The sequence below is a fragment of the Monodelphis domestica genome, chromosome 1 (assembly GCF_027887165.1).
Source record: "Monodelphis domestica isolate mMonDom1 chromosome 1, mMonDom1.pri, whole genome shotgun sequence".
Classification (NCBI taxonomy): Eukaryota; Metazoa; Chordata; class Mammalia; order Didelphimorphia; family Didelphidae; genus Monodelphis; species Monodelphis domestica.
Window position 1 is genome coordinate 202,693,513 of NC_077227.1, and position 22,633 is coordinate 202,716,145.

General features: G+C 44.7%; 1 protein-coding gene across 1 annotated transcript; it reads left to right on the top strand.

Annotated features, from left to right (window-relative positions):
- Window positions 1–3,104: 3,104 nt before the first annotated feature.
- DISP2 (dispatched RND transporter family member 2) lies at window positions 3,105–19,156 on the top strand. Its single transcript, XM_001381018.3, has 8 exons — window positions 3,105–3,310; window positions 10,090–10,425; window positions 10,733–10,762; window positions 11,419–11,542; window positions 11,911–12,026; window positions 12,335–12,462; window positions 14,209–14,306; window positions 14,953–19,156. The coding sequence occupies exons 1-8, from the start codon at window positions 3,189–3,191 to the stop codon at window positions 18,238–18,240; spliced, it is 4,242 nt and encodes a 1,413-aa protein (XP_001381055.1). The 5' UTR covers window positions 3,105–3,188; the 3' UTR covers window positions 18,241–19,156.
- The last annotated feature ends 3,477 nt before the right edge of the window (window positions 19,157–22,633 follow it).

Genomic DNA, 22,633 nt, shown 5'->3' on the forward strand with positions numbered 1-22,633 from the left:
GCTGACTGGAGCCTTCATAAAGAGTTGGGGAAGGCTTAAAAGAGAAGGACTCTCTTCCTAAACCCTCCTTCCATTGCAGAAGTAGTGATAGAAAAGAGGTTGGCCACTTGCCCAATTTCAAAAAAAGTGGTACTCCTAAAGAAGGCCTCCCCACACTGCCCCATGCGGAAAAACCCTCACAACTGCCCTGGAGGGTTGTCTCTATCATTCCCATTTTACAAATTGGAAAACAGGCTGATAAAGGTTAAGAGACTAGCCCAGGGTCACATAGCTAGTAAATATAGCATTCTACCTCACTTCTTCCTGGCCCCAAGCCTAGGGTACTATCTAATACCATCTATGCTGCAACGGTAGATACTGGGGAATAAATATAGAAGAGTGGTGTAATCCTTTAACAACCAGAGAGAGCAAAAACTCAGAACAAGCTGAAGCTGGTAACAAATGCAAAAGATAACAACCAAAAATAAGGTTGTTGTTTTTTTTTAATATTTGTAAGATGCAGTGATCCAAGACAATCCCAGAGACTCGTGATGAAAAAATGCCATCTGCTCTCTGAGAACTGATGAAATCTGAATGCAGACTGAAACATCCACTTATCTGACCACATATTTCACACACACACACACACACACACACACACACACACACACACACACACACACACTTTCACTTTCTACTCTTTCTTTGAGATCTTTGACAAAATACTAATACGGGGAAATGTTTCACATGATTGCACATGTAAAATCTATATTAGTTTATTTACTCTCTCAGGGAGAGAGCAGGTATGAGAAGGAGTGAAAGATTTTGGAACTCAAAACTTTAAAAAAGTGAATGTTAATTGTTTTTACATGTAATTGGAGGAAAATAAAATATGTTTTAAAAAAGCATTTGCAGGAGGTGAAGGAGATCAAAGAAGATATAATGGATTCTTCGAGTAGATGGGACTGATTATATACAGATGATAGAGAAGGGGCCAAAGATCCAATTCTTACTTCACTTCTATGCCCTTTGTGGAGGGATTTAACTTTTGGACAGGGATGAATACATGTAAATAAAATTACTGCCTAGGAAGTCAAAGTCCAAGACCATCCAGGAATTAGTGGAAGATCATTTAGTTGTCTTTAATGCATTCAAGTTACAAGATCCAGATGAATGACATCCTAAGGTCCTGAAAGAACTGAAAGTTGTTGATCCAAACATTCTGGAGGACAATTTGGAATTATGCCCAAAGGGCCAAAAAATTGAGCATGACCTTTGATCCTGTAATGCTACTACTGGGTCTGCATCCCAAAGAGATAATAAAAATGGAGAAACGACATGCTTGTACAAAAAAAATTTATAGCAGCTCTTTTTATGGTGGCAAAGCATTGGAAATTGGGGAGTGATGGAGCAAATTTTAGTATATGTTGGTGATAGAATGTTATTGTGCTATAAGGAATGATAAGTAAGCTACAAAGATCTACATGAACTGATGCAGAGTAAAATAAGTAGAAACAGAAGAACACTGTACATAGTAACAGCAATATTACACTTGGCTACTTTCAGCAATACAGTGATCTGGGACTTTTGAAAGGGAATGCTATCCATGGATAGAGAAAGAACTGCTGGAGTTGGATTTCATTTCAGTTTACTTATACTTTTGTTTTGGGGTTTGGGTTTTGTATGAGTGTACTTTTACAAGAATGACTAATATGGAAGTGATTTTTGCATGATAATACACATATGACCCAGATCAAATTGCTTACCATCCAAGAGAGGGAAGGGAAGAGAAAGAGGAAGGAAGATGGTTTAGAACTTATAATTTCAGAAAACACATGTTGAAAATTATTATTACATGTCATTGGAAAAAATAAAATGTATTTGAATTTTCAAAAAAGAAAGTAAAAAAAAAAAGAAATGAAAGTTGTGACTGCTGAGCCACTGTTTGAAAAACAGAGCCAAATAAGAGAGGAGCTTCAAGGATGGAGCCTGTCAAATGTTGACTTAACTTAAAAAAAAAAAAAAGGAGAGTAGAACATTCATTCTACAGGTCAATGAGCTTGAAGTCCAATTCTCATAAGTCCCATAGGGGAAGCTAGATGGTTCTACTTCCACTTGACAGCACTCCAAAATCTTTGAAGGCAGTCTTCTATACCTAAGCCTTCTCTTCTGCAGGCTCCAGTACCTAGAACAATTCCTGGACTTAAGACAGTAGGTTCTCAATCAATGGTTGTTGAATTGAATTAATCCAGCATCCCCAGTTCTCTCAATCAATCCTTAAGAGTATAGCTTTAGGCCCTTCAACATCTTGGTCAATGTCTTTATTTTCAATGGTCTTCATAAAATATGGTGCCTAAAACTGAACACATATATTCCACTTATCTGATCACATTTCTAACACACACATACTCTCTCCTTCACTCTCCATTTCCATCTCAGTATCCTCATGCTGACCTCTAGTTGTCCAGAATAATGGCACCACACACAAGCCTATTTTCCACTGTCCCTGTACTCAAATAAGAAATTCCTTCACTGCTAGAAACATTGTCCATGGGAACAATTCTGGTTAGGTGGATGAAATAATGCATACTTGTTTGTATCCGCCGTGTCTGACTCCTCCTGACCCTGTGGACCATGGCACATCAATACCGCCCTTGGGATTTTCTTGGCAAAGATTCTGGAGTGGTGTGCCATTTCCTTCTCCAGTTATTAAGGTAAACAGGTTAACGTGGCTTGCTCGGGAAAGTAGACAGCTAGGAAGTGTCTGAGGCCAAATTTGAACCCAGTATCTCCCGTCTCTAGACCTGGTGCTCTATCCGCTGAACCACCTAGCTGCCCACCAAACGTAGTTTTCCCAGTATCCCACACGACAAAGTGAATTCATGAAAGCTGCTTCCAGAGAAAACTGTATACAGGAGTCCTGGTTCCCAACGCCCAGATCTCCATCCTGGCTCCCACTGAGAGGGCTAAGTTATGGGTTCTAGTTTGACTCGAGAGTTTCTGGGCTGAGAGCTTCAAATCTGCACCCAAGGGAACCAGCGCCCTCGGCTCGGCTCCGCCCCACCCTACCTGGCTTAGGGTCCATTGGCTGGGTCCTTCCCCGACCCACGCCCATTGACTGGGACAGCCTCGGCTAAACGCAGGCGCAGTGAAGCAGCCGCCACCGCCGCTTCAGCACCAGAGATCAGACAGCGGCGCCGCCCACGGGCATGGAGAGCTCGGGCAGCAGCGGCCCTAGCCAGGGTCCGGAATCCTTATCCACCCTTGACCCCATTGGGGAGCAGCCTCCCGAAGAGCAGCACCTACCTCCAGAGAGCGGTCCCCTAGATAGGTAAGGCAGACCATGACCCAACCCAACCTCCCACATCTTCATGAAACCTTTCCCACACCCCGGACATCTGCCTGCAGCCTTCATACATTCTCTTCGCCTTCCCCAACCCCCAGACCCCCTCCCATAGTTCCCCATCATCACTTCCACTCGCTCCTCCCTGCCATCCCCCATACACACCACTCCCTCTTTACTCCTGCATGTCTTTCCTCAATCTCAACATTCCTCCCTGCCCCCACCTCCAGTCCTGCCCATCTTCCTCATCCCACCCTGTGGCCGAGCTATCTGCTTCACTCAAGACTCCTAACCCTTCTGGGGTCCCCTAGTTCCAGCCTCCCTCCTCCCACTTCTGTCACTCCCAGCTCTTTATACCTTGCCCTCCATCTCCTCAGAAAATACATCCACCCTCTGTGGCCATCTGTCAGGGGATGAGCTTATGAGCCTCTGCTTACATGATTTTGTAGGGAAGCATGTGCATGTGGATGTGACCCTGTGGGTGTGCATTTGGCCCTCATTTATAAACATCTGGCTCTTTATCTTTGTTCCTCACTTTGACAAGTTGCATGTCCCTATGATTTTGTTTATTTGAGTGTTTTCCCCATCTATGGCAGTCACATATACAAAGTTGAGCACAGGTAAGCAGACTTAGGGTCTCAGAACTGCACCTGGCACTGCTGGAAAGAATGATTGCTCTGGAAATGACCCAGGATTCACGACACAGAGAAGCAAATCTACAACTTGCTTTGATGCTTAAAGTCAACTGTGAGGCCCTTCCCTTCACATATGAATTATTTCTTGTGTATATATGGCCAGAGCTAACTAAAGGCTGAGTGGATAGTAATAGATACCATATAGTTAGGAACCCCTGAAAAGTCTCACTTTTGTTCTCAGATATCTCCCTCTACCATAGTCCTGCTCTCCTTTCTAACTTGACAAGAAAATAGTGTCACTCCTTTGCTCTAAACATAAAATGCAGAGGCATTGTCTCTAGAAGGCCACTATTAAATCAGACATCTATTGCCTGGGTGGGAGGGAGGGAGTGGGGGAGGAGAAAAGAGACCTGGTTGCCTATTATTACATTTTTCTAGATTCATTTATTGTTATAAAGTTATTGTTTTGAGGGAATGGATGAAAAACAATATGAAAGGCACTCTTCTTGACACCATAGGGAGCACAACAGTTTCTTCCCTCATGAATCTTACAGTTTAGCAAGAAGGAAAAACATGTTAAACAAACAAACAAAAAAAAACTACAATACAAGTTAGCTTGGGAAATTGCGGGAAAAAATGAACAATAGTTAAGGCATTCAGAAAAAGGAAAAAGAAACATAGAACAAATAAGTTTTAGCATTGATGAAAAGAACTTCTAAGTCTTCCCCAAGGAGACTGAAGAGTGTCAGGATGATGGTTTTAAGAGAACCCAATCACAAGACCATCTAGACAAGACAGGAATTGCTGTTACTATGTTGTTCTTATTCAGTCATTTCAGTCACATCCAACTCTTTGTGATCTCTTTTGGGGGATTTTTTTGAAAAAAAAATTTAATTAGTCAATTTAGAACATTATTCCTTGGTTACAAGAATCATATTCTTTCCCTCCCTCCCCCCTCCCCACCCCTTCCTGTAGCCTAATTGCAATTCCACTGGGTTTTACATGTGTCCTTGGTCAAAACCCATTTTCATGTTGTTGATGTTTGCACTAGGATGATCATTTAGCATCTACATCCCCAATCATATCTTGGGGGGTTTTCTTGGCAAAGATACTGAAGTGGTTTGCCATTTTCTTCCCCAGTTCATTTTACAGATAAGAAATTGAGGCAAACAGGGGTAAGACATTTGCCCAGGGTCATACAGTTGGTAGTCTGAGGCTGGATTTGAACTTATGAATTTGAGTCTTCCTGGGTTCAGGCCTGGCACTCTATTCACTGTTCCACCTAACTGCCCCAAGATGGAAATTAGGGGTGATTATTTAGATTACATAAAAACCTACATTTCACTCTATTTCACCACAGGGTCTTTTAAAACAGTTCCTCGGGCCATTATAATTATTAAACTTAAGGAGGAAATAAAATATTTTTACAACATTTTGCTTCTATCAAGTTTGGTTTCATCCAGTGCTTAGCATAGTGCCTGGCGCATAGTCGATACTTTAATAAATTAATTGATGAATGAAATACACCTGCATACCCATCATTCCCCATCTATATGTGTTGATAGGTGCCATAATAGAAAGAATGATAGACTTGTAGTCAGGAAGACAATGACCATTACCTCCTTTGGTTTCTGGGATGAAGTCAATATATATGGTATGTTTTCCTCCATTCATCTGCCTGACTTAGAGGGATCATCTGGATCCCTCTAAGTCAGGCAGATAAATCCAGGAAATTAATCATCATAATCTTAGACTTCTTTCCTGGGAACTCAGAGGACAAGAAGAGATCATCCTTCTAAGGAAGAAGAGGTTAAAGTAGTTAATTCTTATTATTACTGGATCAAGCCAAATGATCTGTGGGAGTAGGGAATAGAGAATAAACGAGTTTGGGGTTTGAGAAAGATTTTCCTTCAAAAAGTATAGCGTTTGACTCTTTAAATACAGGAAAGCAGAGAAAGCACAGAAGGTTTGGCTGTAATACCAGTAGAAGATGGATGGGTTCTCAAATTTTGCCAGATTGAGTGTTAGGAGTTGAGATTTCTGGGGAAGGAAAAACAGAAACGAAGGGAACTAAGGTCTCCTCTCCTCAACCCCTTACCAAGGAGCAGAATAAATAGAAGGCATTAGGAATCCTGGGAATGGGAGGGAAAGGGTACTTTTTGAAGTGAGGATCTAAGTAAAACCTGAAAGAGAAAGGACAAAAGAGACTTTTAAAAAAAAGGTAGTACCAGGTGGGTTACTTATAATAGTGTTTATTGAGGTGAACAGAGCATAAAATTGCAAATCATCTCCTCCTCCTCATATGGATGCTTAGACTCTGGATATTCTCCTCGATTCTTCCTGGGTACTGAGATTGAAATGATAATCCTAGTATTTATGGAAATGAAATCAAGGCCCATACTGGGCACTTGCCACCCAGAAAAAGTCAAATTCAGCACTCTAAGTCTTAAGTAGAAATCTTCTACAGACCACTTTCCATTTCTTCTTCCACTTGCTCCCCACTATTCCCTATGTGTCAATCAGATTTCTGATCTTGAAGAAGACATTTGTCTTCCATCACAGTACAGAAGGAAAGTGGTTCTGCTCTCCAACTACTCCCCTAAGAATAGAACACATTCCCTCTAAGCCTTCTGTGGTCAACAACATTAGCCACCTTTCCACTGGAAAGACAAAAATGAGTTCATCTTTTATTTTCTACCCATTTATTTCGTGTCTGGACAGAACACATCCCCTCCACATACTGCCTTCTTGCTTCTCTCTCTTCCCCCTCTATTTTCCCCATTCCAGACTAACCAGAACCTTGGTTCAGTCTCTCCAATAAAGCAGCAGTGTTGGCTTTGAAATAAGAACCAAAGCAAGCTCATTCAAGGGATCTGATCACTCCACAAGGCAAAGAGGATTCCCAGTAGTGCTAGGAAAGAAACCCCCTCAGCCAAGTCTACTTCCAATGAGGCTCCCTTCAATCCCTGCAATCAGAGCATATCATACAAGTCCTCATACTTTCTTTTTCTTTCCCTTCTGCCTTAGTATCAATTGTAGAACCGAAGAATGGCAAGACCTAGGCAAATGGAGTTAAGTGATTTACATAGAATCACACAGCCTCATGGTTTCTTTTCATCAGTCCACTTGTCTCTAAATGCTGTTAAGTTCTACTTATACATGATGAGCAGAGACTGTCTCCAAGCAGTTTCCAGAACAATTCTACCCATGAGACTAAAAAATGATATTTGCTGATGCTACTTCCGCTGAACAACCCTGAATCCACTCAATTTAATGAACTTATTGGATCAGACCTGCTATTTCATTGGTATAAGAAATTCTTGGTGAGAAAAATACTTCCACTAATGCTGATGGGCATTTGTTCTGCAATCTACATAGTGTAAGGAGGTTGCTTGGGGACCCTGAGAGATTAAGTGATCATCCCAGGCCCACATAGCTAGTGTATGCCAGAAGTAGGATTTGAACACAGGATGTTTGATTCCGAGATCAGCTGTCAATTCATCATGCAGGTTCTCCTCTCAAATTTAATTCAATTCAGTTCAATGAATTGTACCATGTGCGAGATGATGTACTAGATGGAATATGAAAATAACAATGAAACTATCCCTGCCTTCAAGGAGCTTATAGTCTACTAAGGAGACACAACATGTATACAGATATGTAAACAGAATAATTTCAAGAGGTAGAAATTACTACTAACTTTGTAGAAGGGAGGAAAGTCTTATGAAAATATTCTTGCTGAATATAGCAGCTAAACTACAATTTAAAGTAAACTAGGAATTCTAAGAATCTGAGTTAAGAGGACAGAAAATTCCAGACAAGGGAGGTGGTCTTTGCAGAAGAGATAAAATATGGAATGTCCTGTATTGCAAGCAACTCATAGGTCAATTCAATTGGAAAGGAGAGAAGGCAAATAAATTAAAACTTGAAAGTTAAGCAAGACCTAAATTGTGGTGAGCTTTAAATGCTGGCCTATGAGCAGCTACCTACCTGCCCCAGAAGGTAAGGATTTTATTTTTTATTTTTATATTTTTTCCAATTATATGCAATAATTTTCAACACAAATTTTTCCAAATTTATAAGATCCAAATTGTCTCCCTCCCTCTCTTTTCTCCCTCCTCCCAGAGATAGTAAGCAATTTGATCTGAGGTATACATGTATGATCATGCAAAACATATTTCCATATTGGTCATTGTGGTGAAAGAATACTTTGGAGGTAGATAGCATTCTTTATCATAAATCCTTCAGAACTGTCCTGGATCATTGTATTGCTGAGAGTAGCTAAGTCTTTTACAGTTGATTATTATACATTATTGCTCCTGGTTCTGCTTACCTCACTCTACATCAGTTCATGGAGGTCTTTTCATCTTTTTCTGAAATCATCCTGTTCATCATTCTTTACAACACAATAGTATTCATATGCCACAGTTTGTTCAGCCATTCCTCAGTTGATGGTGTAAGGATGGCAAGGAATCTTGGAAGATCTCTATGTTTTGACGGACTGGCACAGAGGTGGCAGTTTGGGACAGCAAAGGATTGTGGGTAGAGAACAGTTAGCTGAGGAGAATTCTGGACAACCCCAGGACTTCTAGCCTGTACTGGAAGCTGAGTGGCTGAGGGATATCAGAAGCCACAAGAGAGAGAAGACCCAGACTTTCCTGCCTATCTTTGAAGCTGCTTTCTTCAAGGAGTCTTCTATTACTTTCCTCCATCTTCCAGCAAGAACTACTGACTCAGAAGTTTAGCTTGGACTCTCTCAAAAACTGAGCCAGCTTTCTTACTTCTTTCTGGGTTTCCCTTTGTCATCCTTGAACTGATTATAGTGATTTAATTTAAATTTTAGTAGTATAGTAATTTATAAGAAAGCAGTCAGTTGAGAAAGGGGGCTGAGGCACTGAGGCCTCAAGCCTTGGCTTGAAATCCAACTGCTGTGAAAATAGTTTTGACAGGGCATCCTCTCCCACCATCCTTCTCCCAACCTTACCATACCCCATCCCTTCAATAAATTTTCAATTATAATCAGATTTGGGTTTGGCCTATCACTAATAAAAGAAGAGGGTTGGGAAAGTGGGGACAGAGCTCACAGCTTGAGTTCAGTCCCTTTTTGTGAAAAGCCCAAGTTTGGATTGTCACATATTCTCCATTGAGGAAGGCATATTAAAACCTGTCCTCAGTAGTTAATGTTAAGGGGAACAGACATCTCTTCCCATCAGCTGTGCCTACAGAGGTACTCAAGGGTTATTGTCTGTCTGACATGGCTTGAGAAGAAAGAGAAAGAGAAGACATCTTTCTTCTCTCTAGAGATAATCCTTAACCCCTGCTCCAGTTCACCCTAGGAAGAAAAAGATCCTGCCTTTTCCCCTCCAACAATAGGGTGTACCAAACCCCTGACATCTCTGATTCACTTGGTCCTCCCAACCCTTTCACAATTTGTTCAGTCATTCCTCAGTTGATGGGCATATCCCTTAGTTTCCATTTCTTTGCCATCACAAAAAGAGCAGCTATAAATATTTTGGCATGAATAGGTCTGAATCAAAGAGTATACACAATTTTATAGGCCTTTGGGGATAGTGGCAAGGGTTTAAAAAAAATGAAATAAATGCTAGCCTGAGGATTTAATATTTGTACTATAAATAAATGTTATGCCACTGACAATTTTTGAGCATGACATGGTCAAATGTATGCTTTAGTTATACAATTTCAAAAAATTAAAAATCAAACCCAAGCCGCCCAAGCTGACCACACCATAATAAAACAAATCCTTTGCCTACATAGCAAAAGGTTGAGGCTTAAAACTCGGTTGAATACAAGGAAACCAGGGTCCCTCCATCTATTCCCATTCCTTATTATCCACCTTCCACTTTCCAGAGATTAACTATCCAAAAAAGGACACAAGACTCTAGACCTACTACTAGTTGTTTATCCATGCTTCCCCAGCAATGCTGAAATTGAAGGGACCCTTATATGGCCCTGGGTTGGTCTCACTGACTTCTGCTTCTGCCTTCCAGGCCTGATTCTCCTTTGCACTCTCTCTCTCTCTCTCTCTCTCTCTCTCTCTCTCTCTCTCTCTCTCTCTCTCTCTCTCTCTCTCTCTCTCTCTCTCTCTCTCTTTCTCTCTCTCTCTCTCTCTAGGTCTCGAACAGAGGCCCCAGGACCTGATCCAAGCCAGGAGAGAAGATGCCCTCTCCACCGTTACCCAGTTACCACACCCCTCATCTCTTCTGGTCCATTACCAGTCTCAAATACCCTCCAACCCCAGGGTCAGAACTTATCTAGTCCCCCAGGTCCTCCCCGATTCCCTTTTCCCAGAGCCCAGCAGGAGTACCGAGGTAGCTACACCTTGCCTGGGCCTGGGGACAGAACTGCCCTGTGCTCCCATCACTCTAGTCTCAGCCCTTCCCCTGTTCCCTCACAGAGGGAGGGCTCCTGGAAGCCCAGACCTGTGCAGCACCACGTGGTAAGCGTCAGGTAAGGAGAGAGCTAGGGTACTGTAGGATGGGGTGGAGAAACAAAGAAGACAATACCTGTCCTCTGTCCATGAGATTAAGCCAGGAATTGAGAGCCCAGGCCTTAGAACTCCTGGGATATGGGGGTTCAGGGGTACAGGGATGCTGGGGATAGGACTCCAGAATGGAGAACAAACACTTGAATGCAGCTGAAGAAAGATTTAGGATCTGGATGGGAAGAGCTGGTAAAGAACTGAAAAGACTGATGCCATGCTTCCCACTCCTATGAAAGAAGGAATTTTCCAATTAGATGTCTTTCTCATCTACAGGCATGAGCAGACTTTTCGGATGCCAAGGAGGTAGGAACTGTGTCTTCCTTTACTCTTTCCTATCTCTCTCATCATGTTCTTCCTCTGATGACTTGTACCCCATGTTCTCCCTGTCACTTTCTTGACTCTAATTTTCCCCTATGACTATTTCCCGATCTACTAGCCACAGAACATTTTGGGGTTATCAAAGCATGTGAGAGTATTACAATGAGTACATTGGCTTGCTATCCACACCTAGGGAATGAATGTTGGCAAAAATCAACCTTGAAGCTGAAGAATCTCTTCTGCTCTTTTTCACCTTTAGAGGTGGAGGTGGGGTATACATATATGGCCCATTTGTGCAGTGGGAGGGAGGCTCCTCTCACCCAGGATTGTGCTTTTCCCTGATGAACCCCTGAACACCAATGAGATTGGACAGGAAGGGTAACCTGTGGCTCAGCACAGTCCCTTGTACTGAGCTTTTGAAAGAATGACCCCCATTTGAATGACTCACTAGCATTAAAAGGTTCTCATAGAATCTCTAGTCACTTTATGCATTGCATGGAGCACACTCTGGGAAACACATTAAAGCAACATAACCAGGATATACCCTTACTCTCCTCCCCTGAGGAACTTTCCTCTGCCGAGTCCCAGGGGACCAGGGGGTATGGAACTCCCGCTCATGCCCTGGCTCCCCTCCCTTCCAGCTACTCCCAGCTGATTGCTGAGTGGCCCCTGGCTGTGCTGCTGGTGTGCCTGACCACAGTTTTGCTCTGTACAATAGCTGGGCTGCTGGGGGGACAGATGCCTGACTTCTCGGAGCCCTTACTGGTGAGTGACAGAAGGACACGGAGGGAAAGGCTCTTGCCACTTCTCTTCTTCCCACAAGACAGAGAAAGATGGGGTAGAGTCAACTGGGTGAAAATAGTGCCTGGGTAAAGAGTTGGAGGGAATGGCAGAAAGTTGGAGAAAAAGGGAAACATTCAAGATAAAGAGATTGCTACTCAGTTGTCAGGTGATCCAGGTGGGCTTCATCTCTTTTGGTCTTTGCATTAGGGAAGCAGGGATCCAGAGAATGGGAAATAGACAAAAGGATGATGGCTTGTGGAACTAGGAAGGAGAGGAAAAGAGGAAATTCTAGTTGGATGAGTTATCCCCACACCCCATCAATTCTGTCCTTCTTGTGAACCTCACTGCAGGGCTTTGAGCCTCGAGACACAGACATTGGGCGAAAACTGGCAGTCTGGAGAATCGTGCAAGAACTCACTGGCCACAGGAAGGTGTTCTCATTAACCCCCGATCCTGACCTGAATAGGTACGGGCCACATTACATGGAGGGTGGGATATCTATGTCCTTGTAAGACCACATGCTTACTATGGTCATACACACACACACACACACACACACACACACACACACACACACACACTCGAGTAACCTCTAAAAAGGCAGTAGCACATATCCTTTGTGTTTACTGAAGGAACTGTGACCACACAGCCCTGCTGACCTGTATCTTCTTGGTCCCCTCTCCTTGAGTTAAGAGTCAATCAGTTAAGCCCTTACTCATTATCTGTCCTTGTTGATGGCTTCCCTGGGATGGGAACTTTCTCTCTCTACCTCAGTTCTGATAGTTCTATTACCATGAGCCCCATGGACTGGAGCAGTCCCCAGGAAGGGCTGGCCCGACCTCGTAGGATGGTGGAGCCCTGGGAAGACAGAGGGCAGGATGGCTTCTTCTGTGGCCCTCCAGGTGAGTGGCATCTTCACCAAACCCTCCCACTCTCTTAGTCTAACTGACCTAACCCCATCCTGCCTTCCCAAATAGGACATTCATTATCTCTAAGCCTTCTCTGGTCAATGCTGCTTCTCATCCTTTTACCAGAAATTCAAGGTTGTATTCCTGTTTAATTTTCTGCACATTTGACTTGGTATCTAGACAGAACACAGCCCCTCCATATTCTCTTTACTTCCCTCCTTCCTCCCCCCACCCCAACTCTAGTTTAAGCAAGACCCTGACTCAAGTTCCCCTTCCCTGCCACAGAATTTTTTTTCCTGGAACTTTGACAACAGCAAAGATGGGAGCAGGTGAGGGTTAGCAATGAGGAGCAGCATCAAGATTTTGGTGAAACGGGGGTAGCTGGGTGACTCAGTGGATTAAGAGCCAGGTCTAGAATTGGGAGGTCCTAGGTTCAAATATGGCCTCAGATACTTCCTAGCTGTGTGACCCTGGGCAAGTCACTTGACCCTTATTGCCTAGCCCTTACCACTCTTCGGCCTTGGAACCAGTACCCAGTATTGATTCCAAGACAGAAGGTGAGGGTTTATTAAAAATATATATATTTTGGTGAAACAAAATGAGGAAATGAGGCCAGTGGGCAGGTACTGTCAGTTAAGTCATTGGTCAAGTTCATGAGACTCAACGTAGACAAAGAAGAGGCAATTCATAAAGCAACGGGTCCATGATGTCCTGGGAAGTTAGTCAGCAGAGATCAAAAGCAGAGTCTGAGAGAGTAGGTTAAGAGACCCAGGCAGAGAGCCTGAGCAGCAAAGGATCAGAAGCATTGGTTAGAGAGGAAAGGCAGGATCTAGGCAAGAGACCTGAGTAAGAGAAGTGGGACTCCACCAGTGAAAATGGAACTCATTGTACCCAGTCAACTGTTTTCTCAGAAGATTCCTAAAGTGTATTTTTTTAAAAATCTGGGACCAGAGCTGTTTGAGCTTGCAAGAGCTACTGAATTTCCTGGTTCTAGCAAGACAGCTTGGGCTACTTTCTGTTCCCCTGAGCTAGCTCCCTTAAGGGGACTATTCCTTGGGACAGCCAGGTGGCTCAGTGGATCTGGAGCCAAACCTAGAGATGGGAGGTCCTGGGTTCAAATCTGGACTCAGACACTTCCTGGCTATGTGACTCTGGGCATGTCACTTAACCATCATTGCCTAGATCTTACTTCTCTTCTGCCTTGTAAGCAATATACAGTATTGATCCTAAGACAGAAGGTAAGGGTTTAAAGGGGGAAAAAAGACTATTCTCCATAGTCATAGGACACAGTTAAAGGATTGGGAACTAGAAGAATGAACATTAAGGTATGCCAAAGAAAGATAATGTCCCAAGAATCTCATCTTAAAGCCAGGTATGGACATCTGTCCCTGGATTGACAGGGACTCTGCAACCCCCCAGTAATAATTTGATTCCCATTCAAGAGGAAATGGGGTCAGCCTCAGTTTCTCTTTAAGGAAAATCCCAAGTCCCTACTCTACCTGGGGCTAGCAGAGCAATGAGAGGGTACTATGAATCAGAACCATTTCCCCCCTTTCCTGCCTTGTCTTGCAAATCTGGGCAAATCTTTTCCCTTTTTTGTGCCTTAATTTCTCCATTGATCACACAGATAGGGATGATTCACTCCTGTCCTCCTCCCCCCTTGGGGATATTAGGGTCCCAAATAGGGTCCTGAGGGATCCATAAGACTGGAGGGTTAAGTTCTTGGAGATTGTATTGCAGAGAAGAGTTACTCTCAGTTGGTGTTCATGTCCACCACGGCCGGCAGCCTATGGAATCTGCAAGCCATTCAGTCCATGTGTCGAATTGAGCAGAAGAAGGTGAGCCATCTCGGTGTGTGTAGAGGGTATGGAGAGGGAGGAAGAGAAGGGAGGATTGGAGACCTGGCTCTGAACACCAAGATCCCCTCAGAAAAGAGAACCAGGTCTGACTGGGACATGGTGGCAACAGTTCTGATTTCTCATTTTGATGCAAACTGAAATTCAGTCACTTCTGGGGTTGGTACAGAGTAATGGACAGCCAGTTGGGAAAGAAAAAGCTTTTCCTCAGAGGCAGCTGATCCTTTTCTAAATGTGAAATTCAGTGTAAAGTACAAACCTTGCTCCTGGCATTCTGCTTATCTTCACCCTCTATTCTTCCTGTCTTGACTGTGTCTGCCTGTTTCCCTCTACCCCTCTCCCATTCCACCCTCCCCAGTTAAATGGCCAAGAAAATATCCTATTCATGGGGTTCTCCAAAGTGTCCTTGAAAGCCTCCATTCCTCAGAGACAGGCTTCTTTTCTCAGACAGAAGTGAGGTGGTCACTTGGTGATTTAACATTAGGTGAAAGCTGAGGACATTGGTCCCATTCTCCCAAGCCTCCTCCTCTATAGCTTTCTGGAAGGCAAGGGGGTGAGTCTAATTCTTGGGCTGCCCCATCAGAGCTGTTCCAGCTTCCTGAGACTTTCAACTGCTGTCCCTCTGCAGATCCGCTCCCATGCCCACTTCATGGATCTATGTCAGCGCACCTCAGCCAATGAGTGCTGCCCCAGCTGGTCCCTGGGCAACTACATTGCTATGCTCTATAACCGCTCCTCATGCCTGGACATCAACCAAGGTGACATTGTTCGCACACTGGCCCTTCTCCGAGCCTGTGCCCCTTACTACCACCATGGTGCCCTGGTGCCTGCCTGCCTGGGTACCCAACGAGAAAAGAACCCACACTGTACTCATGTGCCTGAAAAGTGTGCCCGAGTCAGTGCCATCTACCAGCTCCTGCACTTCCTGGTCGATCGAGATTTCCTGAGCCCCCAGACTGCTGACTACCAGGTGCCCTCCCTCAAGTATAGTCTTCTCTTCTTGCCTACCAAGAAGGGGGCCTCCATGATGGGCATATACCTGGACAATCTGGCCTCTTCCTGGGAACTCTTTGACAACTATACTTCCATCACAGGAATGGACCTAGGCCTCAAGCAGCAGCTTTTTCGGCACTACCTAGCACGGGACACAGTGTACCCTGTGTTGGCTCTTGGTGCCATCTTTCTCAGTATCTCCCTCTACCTCCGCTCCCTCTTTATCACACTTATGGTGTTGCTAGTAGTGATAGGATCCCTGCTAGTTGCCTTCTTCCTGTACCGGGTGGCTTTCCGTTTGGCCTATTTTCCCTTTGTCAATCTGACTGCTATTGTCTTGCTGAGCAGCATCTGTGCCAATCATACCCTAGTCTTCTTTGACCTGTGGAGTCTCAGCAAGGGCCAGCTCCCCTCCTCTGGGCTCCCCCAAAGGGTCAGCCATACCATGCATCACTTTGGTTATTTGCTCTTGGTCTCTGGTCTCACCACAGGCACAGCCTTCTATGCCAGCTACCTGAGTCATCTAACTGCCATACGATGCTTTGCTATCTATATGGGAACTGCTGTGCTGGTCAACCTGGCCCTCATGCTCACCTGGTTGCCCTCCTCCATGGTGCTGTATGAGCGTTACGTAGCCCCTAGCTGTGCAGACCGGCCGCGGGGTTATTGGGGTGGCAGTGGACACCGGAGGTTAGCTTTGGCCCTGCAGCGGCACCTTCATGCCCTTCAGCGGGCCCTAATGGGCACCTCCCATCTGCTCTTCCAGAGGTTGCTACCTTGTAGTGTTATTAAGTTTCGCTATATCTGGATCTGCTGGTTTGCTGCCCTGGCAGCAGGAGGGGCATACATCGCTGGCTTCAGTCCACGGCTGCGGCTCCCCACTCTGACAATGCCTAGGGGTCAAGTCTTCCGACCTAGCCACCCCTTTGAGCGCTTCGATGCTGAATACCGTCAACAATTCATGTTTGAACGCCTGCCTCAGGGAGAGGGGGGACATATGCCCGTGGCAATGGTGTGGGGCATCCTCCCAGTAGACACAGCTGATCCCTTGGACCCCCGCAGCAATGGCACTCTGGTGAGTGACCCAACTTTCTCAGCCCGTGGTCCCCAGGCCCAGCGATGGCTGCTGACCCTTTGCCACCGAGCTCGCAATCAGAGTTTCTACTATGGTGAGCAGGAGGGGGAGTCCACTCTCTGTTTTGTGGAAGAACTACAACGGTGGATGGCTGGCCATCGCTGTGCCTACCACGGCCCTGGCCTGTGCTGTGGCCATTTCCATTTCCCCTTTGGTCCCCAGCTCTTCCTGCATTGCCTCAAGATGATGACCCTGGAACAGAGCCCTGATGGGGACAGGGACCTGGGGCCTCGGTTTGATGCTGACGGCAATCTGGTCGCTCTGGTCCTGCAGTTTCAAACGAACTTCTACTATAGTGTGGATTACAGCCAAACCCATCGCTTCTACCTTGAAGTAAGCCGCTGGCTGGAGGGAGAGCTGAGTACAGCCCCTGGTGGCCTGCGCAATGGCTGGTTCACCAGCCACCTAGACCTCTACAGCCTCCAGCACAGCCTGAGCACAGAGCCTGTGGTGGTCCTGGGCCTGGCCGTTGCCCTGTGTTTTGCCATACTCCTGCTAGGCACCTGGAATGTGCTGCTCAGTCTGTTTTCTGTGACAGCCATTGCCGGCACTGTGATGCTGACGCTGGGGCTATTGGTGCTTCTGGAGTGGCAGCTCAACGCCGCTGAGTCTCTCTTTCTTTCAGTTGCTGTGGGACTTTCCGTGGACTTCACGGTGAACTACTGCATCTCCTATCACCTCTGCCCCCACCCAGACCGGCTCAGCCGAGTGGCATTCTCTCTCCGCCAGATGAGCTGTGCCACCGCAGTGGGGGCCTCTGCCCTCTTTTCTGCAGGCGTGCTCATGCTGCCTGCCACAGTCCTGCTTTATCGCAAATTGGGCATCTTCCTCATGATGGTCAAGTGCATCAGCTGTGGCTTTGCCAGCTTCTTCTTCCAGTCCCTCTGTTGTTTCTTTGGGCCTGAGAAGAACTGTGGCCAGATCCTCTGGCCCTGTGGTCGCCTGCCTCGGGACTATGCAAGCCATGAGCCTGGTAAGGAGAAGCCTGGCCGCCATCGCCCAGGGCCTGCTGGGGTCTCTTCAGCTGCATTCATAGAACAGTATGAACTCCAGCCCCTAGCCCGCCGCCGCAGCAACAGCTTTGATACGAGCACGGCCACCAGCAAGCTGTCCCATCGGCCCTCCATGCTGTCTGAAGATCTGCAGCTCCAAGAAAGTCACGGCTATCTCCGGGCCCCTGCGCCATCTGTCCGCCAGGAAGCTCTGAGGCCTGAACCCCAGGAGCCACTTTTGGACCATCAAGCTGTCTTTGGCCAGTGCCCAGCTCTACAGACCTCCTCTCCTTATAAAGAGAGTAGCCCGGCCCCTAAAGTCTGGGCTGAGAAGGACTCGCAGAGTTTGGAAGCTGGGACTCCACCACCCACAGCCCAGCCTGTCACACCTACTCACTCCTCCAAGACTGAGGTAGAGGAGACCCCTCGCTGCCTCTGTTCCTCAGCCAGCTCTCTGGAGGGGCTCAGTGTCTCTGATGAGACCTGCCTTAGCGCCTCAGAGCCCAGTGCTCCAGTAGCCGATTCAGCAGTCTCCTCCCCAGAGGTGCAAGATGTAGCTAGGTCCCTGGCTCCAGAAAGGGGTCAGCTGAATGGAAAGCGTGAGACTCTGTGGCTGGCCCTGCGGGAAACTGTCTATGACCCATCCTCACCTGCTTCCCACCAGACTAGTTCTTCCTGGAAGGTCCGTGGTGGTGGCGCTGATGGTGGCCCAGTTGTGCTGCCCAATAGTCAGCCCAACTTGCCTGATGTATGGCTCCGCAGATCTAGCACCCAAAATTCTGGTTATAGCAGCTGAGACTCCTTGAATAAAATGATGACTGAGAACCGAAGAATGAAAGGGCCAGATCAGAGCCTAAAGTTGCCCCCATGACCCAACATGTAAATGTTGCACCAAACAGCTAGGGGCTTAGAGCCCCGCCAGATGTTCTAGCTAGGGTATGGACCATCTGCTCTTGACTTGAGTAGAAATGTGCTAAAAGGTTCTCCAGAGGGAAAGGTTGGACTGTCTTTGTGATATTGGCTTAGTGAGAGCCTTCCTGTACCTATACGAGGAAAAGGGGATACTTTCTGTGTAATTGCTATCAAGATGAGGCAAGACAGGAAATTCAGTAAATAAGGTGAATCCCAGCAGGAGACACTGCCCTGGATGGAGAAGGAATAGGAAAAAAAAATAATGCTAGTGTCGGGCATCAGGGGTTTGGGAATCAACCAAGACAATCCCTACCAAGACTACCAGGACTTCTCACTGACTAGAAAGATAATGCAGACCTCCCATCAGCCTCCTGGAGTCTAGACTCTCACTTCCTTTTGGGGGTTCCCTTCAGAACTAACTCATGCTCTTTTTCCCAATAACTTTTGGCCCCAAATTTGGACCCTAGGGTCTCCATACTACAGCCAACCTTGCCCCTTCAGTTTTATGAGTCTGACCAGAAAATTTCCTGAGGCCTGAGGTGTAATCACCAAGAGGGAGGAAAGGGTCTATGTCTTGTGGGTTTCTTTGCCAAGAACAAGGAAAAGTCAGACCTGGGAATGATCCTGTGTTCCTTGAGTTGGAAAGTGTGTCTTCTATCCCTGAACCATTGCATTTTGGACTTAGTTCAACATTTCCATAAATAGGGAAAAAAATCCCTACAAGTACAAGACACTGTGCCGGACATCTAGAGGGAGGGACGGATCATAAAGGTAATAAATTATAAACTTCTTACACTCAAGAAGCTTAAGTTCTACTTAAGAGGGATGCAACACATATACAAATAAATACAGCACAAGGGAGAATGTTATGGGTTAAAGAGATATAGACAAAGTGTCCTATGAAAAATTGAAGAGAGATTGATACCATTGGGTTGGGGAGAACAGGTGGGATTCCTGGAGAAAGGTCCTTTTGGTACTGAGGGTCCTCAAATCCATTATTTACTCTTTGTGGCTCTTCTGTTAATCAGGGTTCTCTAGCAGTCCCCTGACCCAGGAACATTTACTTATTCATCATTTCCCTATGCCTTCAGACACCAAGAATCCTTCTCAGAATTGCCAAGATGAAGGTTCCAGTTCTCTGCCTCTTCCTGGCTATTTATTATCTCAAAAAGGAGTCTTCAGAGAAAAACAGACAATTTTGAAACAAACTCTAAAGCTCATTCTCTGATTCTTGCAGTGGCATCCATTTCCTGGGGATTTTAATAGCAAATGGGCATTTGAGCTAATCTGATTCTTCAGTTTCATGAGGAAAGGGATAGATATGCTATTTCAAAGCACTCTAGTGAGTGAGGTAGGACCAATTTGGGTTACCTAGTGACAACAGGGTTTGTAATTAGAAAGTAAATAAGGGAGAATCTCAGAATACCTGACTTTTTGGAATGGGTACATAGAGATGGGGCTGTAAACAATGAGCTATTTTACTAAATATCTACCTAAATACCAAATACTGTGCTAGGCCCTGGTGATGACACAGAGACAAAAAATGAAACAGGTCTTGCCCCCATGGAACTTACACTTTATTAGAGAAAACAGCATATAGACAGATAGGTAGCAAATAGGCAAATAGATGGCTGTTGTCCTTTGTACTCTAAGAGGATGAAAATGACAATATGAGGAGTGATGTCTTTTGACTCAAGCATAAACTGGATTTAAGTGAGGCAGAGTTGCACAAAGTCTTCAGCCTCACTTTCTTTTCCAGAGTCATCAAAGTCCAGTGGCACGACAAAAGTCAGGATGACTGGTGATAGCCTGGGACACAGTAGATGACTTTGGTTTCTTCCATGTCTAACCTCTAAGCACTCCTAGACATGCTTCCAAAGCCTTCACGGCTGTTGGAATCAACTGTTCTCATGTATCCCTTCTGCCAGGGGAAGTCTTCACATGCCTAAGGTAGACACCTCCCTAACTCACTGACAAGTTTGGGGTTTTTTTTTGGGGGGGGGTTGGCTTTTGTTTTGCTTTTTAAACCATTTCTTTTTTTTTCCAATTACACATAGAAGAAATTTTTTTCAGAATTGTTTTCCAACCCTTTGCAATCCAAATTCTCTTCCTCCTTCCCCAGACAGTAAACAATCTGATATGGGTTATTCCTCACAGAAGGGTTTGAAGCCCATTGGTGATCCTCAACCTGGCTTAGCCTGCTCCCAAGACAGTTTACTTGGGTGTAGCTGCTGAACATACTACAGCTTCTTGGAGCCACAGATCAGAAGTGGGTGTCAGGTGAACACCAAAGGAGAGCATCCCTGAAAAGGGCTCTGCAAGCCCTCCTGCCAGAGGTGCTGGTCTTCCCTGAACATCCCCTACATGCCAGGCAGATAGAGAGGTTATAGATGTAGACCTGGGACTTCTTCCATGTAAGGAGTTCTGTAAGGAACTTCTACCACTGTAGACCGCCACTTGTTTGGCAGCTTAGAGAGTTGCCTAGGACACTGAGGTATGAAGAGATCACACAGCTAGCATGTATCCAAGGCAGGACCTGAAGGGAAGTGTTGCCTCTGAGGCCAGATCTCTATCCATCATGTCACATTGTTTGTGTGTGTGCAAGTATTTATGTGTGTGTTTATACATATACATGTGCATATGTATATGTAACATCTGTGTGTATTTTATATATTATATATACACATGTATATATATGTAATATCCGCATGTATTTATATATTGTGTGTTTCTGTGTGTATATGTGTGTAATATCTGTGTAATTCTATATTGTGTATATGTATGTGTGTTCGTGTGTACCTGTGCTTATATATGTGTGTGTATATGTGCATTTGTGTATGTGTATAAAGCAGCCCAATCTGGGGAAATCATGAGATTTTATAGAGAATAAATGAGATATAAAACAGCTAGGTGGCACAATGGCTGGAACTCAAGGCCTGGAGACAGAAAGACTCACCTTTCTGAGTTCAAATCTAGCCTCAAACACTTCCTAGCTATGTGATCCTGGGCAAGTCACTTTACCATCTTTGCCTCAGCTTCCTCGTCCATAAAACGAGCTGGAGAAGGAAATGACAAACCACCTCAGTATCTTTGCCAAGAAAACTGTAAATAGGGTCATGAAGAGTCAGACATCAAAATACAACACCCATTCCTATTGAAAACACTAGAAAGTATAGGAATAGAAGGGCCATTCCTCAAAATAATAAATGGTATATATTTAAAACCATCAGCAAATATCATCTGCAATGGGGACAGGCCTTGCCAATAAAATCAGGAGTAAAGCAAGGATATCCATTATCATCTCTATTATTTAATATTGTTCTAGAAATGCTAGCAATAGCAATTAGAGAAGAAAAAGAAATCAAAGCAGGCAACAAGGAAACTAAACTATCACTCTTTGCAGATGGTATGATTGTATACTTAAAGAACCCCGGAAAATCAACTAAAAGACTAGTGGAAATAACTTTAGCAAAGTTGCAGAATACAACAAAATAAACCCACATAAATCATCAGCATTTCTATACATTTGCAACAAAACTCAGCAACAGGAGTTAGAATAAGGAACTCCATTTAAAATCACTCTAGGCAATATAAAATATTTAGGAATCTATCTGCCAAGACAAACATAGATATTATATGAATACAACTACAAAACACTTTTCACATAATTAAAACTAGATCTAAACAAGTGGAAAAACATTAATTGATCATGGGTAGGACGAGCTAATATAATAAAAATGACAATCCTACCCAAATTAATATATTTATTCAGTGCCATACCTATGAAACTACCAAAAACATTTTTATAGAATTAGAAAAAATTATGACAAAGTTCATCTGGAAGAACAAAAGATCAAGAATATCAAGGGAAATAATGAAAAAATGTGAAGGTTGGGGGCCTAGCAGTAGCAGAGTTTAAAATGTACTGTAAAGCAGTGATCATTGGTCATAAAGAGTCAGACATGACTGAACAAGAAAGATACTAAAAGGCAGAGGTGAGCAGGATCTGCATTCCAGGATTGAGGAACAACTTCTACAAATACCAAGAGATGGGAGATGGCCTCTAATGCTTGGGGAGAAGCATCATTTAGACTGAAATTGGGAGTCTGGGGTTGCTCTGCTCTCTTTGGGGGTCTACTTAATACCAGGCAGAGTAACGTCACTCAACCTAGGTTCGTCCCTTTGACATGTGACCAAAGAATGTTTGCCAGGCCCCTCTGACTCTACTACTCAGGTCAAAGAAGTTTCTTGAGAAATTCTGGATTGCTATGAGGTCT

Bases quoted from the DNA above. Each gene is read 5' to 3' on its own strand.
- DISP2 (XM_001381018.3), top strand. From the start codon at position 3,189: ATGGAGAGCTCGGGCAGCAGCGGCCCTAGCCAGGGTCCGGAATCCTTA. The intron at 3,311-10,089 runs GTAAGGCAGACC...CTCTCTCTCTAG, and splicing joins GAGAGCGGTCCCCTAGATAG to GTCTCGAACAGAGGCCCCAG. The intron at 12,027-12,334 runs GTACGGGCCACA...TCTCTACCTCAG, and splicing joins CCCGATCCTGACCTGAATAG to TTCTGATAGTTCTATTACCA.